This window comes from Poecilia formosa, unplaced genomic scaffold (assembly GCF_000485575.1).
Source record: "Poecilia formosa unplaced genomic scaffold, Poecilia_formosa-5.1.2 Scaffold156, whole genome shotgun sequence".
NCBI classification, from domain to species: Eukaryota; Metazoa; Chordata; class Actinopteri; order Cyprinodontiformes; family Poeciliidae; genus Poecilia; species Poecilia formosa.
Window position 1 is genome coordinate 118,078 of NW_006800095.1, and position 4,769 is coordinate 122,846.

The following is a 4,769-nucleotide window of genomic DNA, read 5'->3' on the forward strand; positions in this document are numbered from 1 at the left end:
CATTGGTTGGTCCACCCATCCATCCATCCATTGGTTGGTTCATCCATCCATCCATCCATTCATCCATCCATCCATCCATTGGTTGGTTCATTCATCCATCCATCCATCCATCCATCCATTGGTTGGTTCATCCATCCATCCATCCATCCATCCATTGGTTGGTTCATCCATCCATCCATCCATCCATCCATTGGTTGGTCCATCCATCCATCCGTCCTTCCATCCATCCATCCATCCATCCATCCATCCATCCATCCATCCATCCATCCATCCATCCATCCATCATAAACATGTTTTCTCCTATCCTTCCAGATCCAGTAAAACGTGAGCAGCGGCTTTTTAAAGGAACGGCAGCGATAGCATCCTGACCGTCAGCAGCCATTGATTATGTGCTCTTCACATTCCACTGTTTTGATGTGCAAAGTGGACAAGTGTTTTATTAACGCACTCTGTGTCCATCAACAAGCCCTTGTAGAAAGACGAAAAGCTGCACAGCCGTCTGTCCGTGCCGCAGCAGCTCTGCACTTATTCCATCGTTTCACTCCAGGATCGGATTACGGATACAGGGCGCGGGTCGGAGAAATCCATATTCCACAAAAACACTCTGTCCGTCACTCTGCGACTCAGACGCTTTCGCCCTGTACTCTAACTCAATAAATAGCTTTTAAGTATGGAAAAGGTATTTTCTCCCTCTGATGAAGGAGGACACTCACTCAGCCCATCAACGCGTCGTCCGAGCCAAACCCACTTCATCAGCTGCTGCTGTTGTGGTCCCGTTTGCGTCGAGTTAATGACGTCCTATGTTTTCACGTTAATGGACGGGGAGGGAAGGATGCTTTCACAGGGTTTAACATGAGACCAGAGAGAGAAAACATGGAGGAGCGTACCTGAGCTGAGCAACAGCGTCAGGTTACAGATCCGATTCCCATCCATCGATCAGATGCTTACCGACGCTCCGGCGTCACGAAATGAAGGAGATTCATGAGCCACACAAAGCAACAGGACGGGCAGAAATGTTGGCAGAGAAGGGTTATAATTTACTCAATTACATTTACTTTAACCTTTTTTTTAAATAATTTACTTTGAGGCGTATTTTATCACCTTTTACTTTATTTTATTTTGAAGTATCTCTACTCTTAATTGAATAAAATATTCTGGATTTTCTTCCCTCTGTATGAAAAACAAACATGTTTCAACCAAAGATTCGCCAGACTCAGACACAAACCTGCAGTTTTTGATAAAGTTTCATAAGTTTCTTATTTAAAGAAACTGATTTGAAAAAATTTGTGTTTTTTTTAGCTTTTTGTTATTTATATGAATTATTTTCACTTTGGTCTTTAAAACACCAACATTTCCACATAGATTTATATTTTGTTTCAATTTGATTCTCAGTACTTGAGTCGCCTTTTTACCAAATATTTTTTTTACTTGAGTCATTTCTACTATTTGGTTTTACACACCTGCAGTTTTTGCTAAAGTTTCATAAGTTTTTTTATTTAAAGAAACGGATTTAGAAAATGTTCTTTTGCCTGATTTTGTTATTCTTTGGTACTTATGTAAATTATTGCCATTTTCATCCTTAAAATACCAAAATTTCCACTTAACTTTATATTAGCAACCAAAGTCTAGAGAATAACTTTGGAAAACTTCCAAAAAACCTGAATGTGTTTAAATCAACACCAGCTCAAAAAAAACGTCTTATTGGAAGCAGCTTTTAAATAATTTCTTCGGTGGCCCTAAAACATCCTGTGCAGGCCAAACACAGAAGCACAACAGACTCAAAACGAGAGGAGAACCAATCAGATTCACAGGTAGCCTTTGTTTCTCCGTCTCCAGGTCGTACCTTGACATGCTGAAGGTCATCATGTTCAGCTACCTGTTCTGGTTCGTCCTCACCATCATCTTCATCACCGGCACCACCCGGATCAGCGTCTTCTGCATGGGTTACCTGGTGGCCTGCTTCTACTTCCTGCTGTTCGGCGGCGACCTGCTGCTCAAACCAATCAAGAAGATCCTCCACTACTGGGACTTCCTGATTGCCTATAACATCTTCGTAATCACAATGAAGAACATTTTGTCAGTATGTAAACTTACTAACTGACAGACGTAGACGATGCTTCCAGTGGTCATAACATTTATGAAGTTCTGTGTTGAATAAAGAAGGTTTTGTTGTAGATCCTGGCGTGTGGCTACATCAACACTCTGATCAAGAACCACTGCTGGTTGATCCAGTTGTTCAGTCTGGCCTGCACCATCAAAGGTTACCACATAGAAACCACACCGTCCAATCACGCCAGTCAAGGTGAGTAAACATCATTAAATGTGCTCCGAAAATATTACCTGCATAAAATTTAAGATATTAGCACAGCTAGCATTTTAGCACATGCTGCCTTAGTCTGCTAATCGTAATAATAAACATCGTCCTACTGAGTTTTCAGCTTACAAATCTGAAATTCATCCAATGTAACCTTTTAAACCAACAATTAGAATCTAAATATAAATCAACACTTTTAATAATAATTTGAGACGGCTTGGATTCCCTGCAGATGAATATCTCAGCTTTAGTGGAAAACTTTAAACAATGTCTGTTCAGAGACCACATTAAATTTACTGCTGGATTTGATCCTTTGCTTTCAACTTCTTCTGAAATTTTACCCTGAGTGAAAAACTTTATCATCTGCATATTTTAAAAATTACGCTGCTTATGAGTGGAATCTATATGATTTATTCATACTAAAGATAATGGGCTCAGCATGGAGCCAAACTATGAAGCTACATGTAGATGCTAGATTTTAGGTCATTTGGAAATGACACAGAAGTGTGAATATTCTCAAAAAGTTTATATATTTGTAAATTAGTCTAGAAAAGCCTATTTTTTTCACTTAATTATTATGTGAGAAACCTGAATCTTGCTTTTTTCATGGGATTTGTTTACATTTCAGTTTCTTTGATACCAATAAGTTTAACTCATTTTTGATTAAGTAAGCGAGACTCATGTGGTTAAAAGCATAAACTATATCAGTCTTTATCTTGAGTAAAGGTAACTGTCATCTGCATACATGACTAATCGACCCATTGTCTAAACCCCGATAGCTGCAAGGCAGCTGTGCTACCAAATGTGCCGTTATGCATCCCCATATGAAAAATTACATTGATTAAATACAGAATGTTCATGATTTCTAAGCATCCTAATGGACTTGGGCCCAGCATGGGGCCCTGTGGGACTCCAGACCATGAAGAATTGGGTTAATAGGCTCGGTTCACACAGCAGGTCCTGGAAAAGATGAGTGCTGTGTTGTTGCTTTACCATCCAGAAACCACTTGCTGCATTCTTACTGGTTGTACAGGAGGCTCTACTTCTGCTTTTCAAAGATGTACGGTTGTATAATTGCACGTCTGTTTGTAGCCATTTTCACGTGCGAGTGTAAACATTGAGTTTGAGGGTGTGGAAAGCAGCAGATCATATGGATTTAAAATGACAGGAGCAGATTAAAATCTCATTATCTAGAAGTCATTTAATGAAAGAAAAGCTTAATGAATCACCTGTAATTATTGGTTTCCTATAGAGTGTTTTAAATTTATGTATTTTAGACCATTTTTTTCATCTTCTCATTGAAATCTTGTTAGAGGTTAGAGCTGAAAACTGTTTCTGTGACTAAATCAGATTTTATTTCACACTCCAGCCAAGGGAAACTTCTGTGAGCTCCCCAAAGACGAGGCCGGGATAATCTGGGACAGCATCTGCTTTGCCTTCCTGCTGCTGCAGAGACGAGTCTTCATGAGCTACTACTTCCTGCACGTGGTGGCAGACATCAGAGCGTCGCAGATCCTCGCCTGCAGGTACTGCAGACAGCAGCTGCACTGAGAGGGACGAGCAGCGCCGCTTCAAGTGCTTTGCTTTCATGGCTGACGACCGTTTTCTGGAAGAGGATTAGGGCCAATAAAAAACAAAAAAATTATAATTCTGACATTTTTTCCCCATAATTCAGACTTTATTTTATTGATTTGAATTGTCTTATGGTGCATAAACAATCTAAAAAATTCTGATATTGAGAAAAAAGTCAGATTAAAGTCCTAATTCTTAGAAGAAAGTCTGAATTCCTAGATTAAAATCAGAATTATGAGATTAAAGTCAATTCTTAAAATCAAAAATCTTAGATTAAAGTTTGAATTCTGAAAAAAAGTGAAAATTCTCAGATCAGAATTCTATATATTCTATATATTCTAAATATTAAAGTCAAAATTCTGAGGAAAAAAGTCAAATTCTGAGGAAAAACTGCCCCTAATCTTCTTCCATAGATCCATGAGTTCCGTTTTTTTCTATATTTAATCTGATAAATGAAACATTTCAAATTTGAGTGATTTTATTTTTGTGAACAGACATTGATCATGTTGATTCCAGTTCTACATGATGGTGCAGTAAATTAATAAAATTTAATCCAAACAGCTGAAAGCATCAGGTTTAATCCAGATTACTGCACACGGTGCCTCTTCCTGTTGTGTTTCAGAGGAGCGGAGCTTTTCCAGGCCACCATAGTGAAGGCGGTGAAAGCTCGACTGGAGGAGGAGAGCAAATCAGTGGAGCAGCTGAAGAGACAGTGAGACTCTCCATGTTTGACCTTTGACCTTCATGTTATTCAGCCGGTCCGTTCTCCAGGAGGAAACCGATACTTTGAAAGGGATTTAGTTTGAAATTATTCCCAGCCTGAAATTATTAATCCATCCATCCATCCATCCATCCATCCATCCATCCATCCATCCATCCATCC

The 4,769-nt window shown here is 39.1% G+C and overlaps 1 protein-coding gene across 10 annotated transcripts in view; it reads left to right on the forward strand.

Moving 5' to 3' along the window:
* Positions 1 to 4,769, forward strand: part of piezo2b (piezo-type mechanosensitive ion channel component 2b) — a 126,443-nt gene that overhangs the window by 92,537 nt on the left and 29,137 nt on the right. For 8 of the 10 annotated variants that reach the window (XM_016677438.1, XM_016677435.1, XM_016677434.1 and 5 more), the window contains 4 exons: positions 1,837 to 2,080; positions 2,176 to 2,276; positions 3,658 to 3,840; positions 4,509 to 4,598. In XM_016677438.1, coding sequence (XP_016532924.1) covers positions 1,837 to 2,080; positions 2,176 to 2,276; positions 3,658 to 3,840; positions 4,509 to 4,598 — 618 coding nt within the window. Of the gene's footprint in view, positions 1 to 1,836; positions 2,081 to 2,175; positions 2,303 to 3,657; positions 3,841 to 4,508; positions 4,599 to 4,769 lie in introns of all 10 variants that reach the window. The other 2 variants (XM_016677433.1, XM_007564179.2) reach the window with 1 other exon arrangement.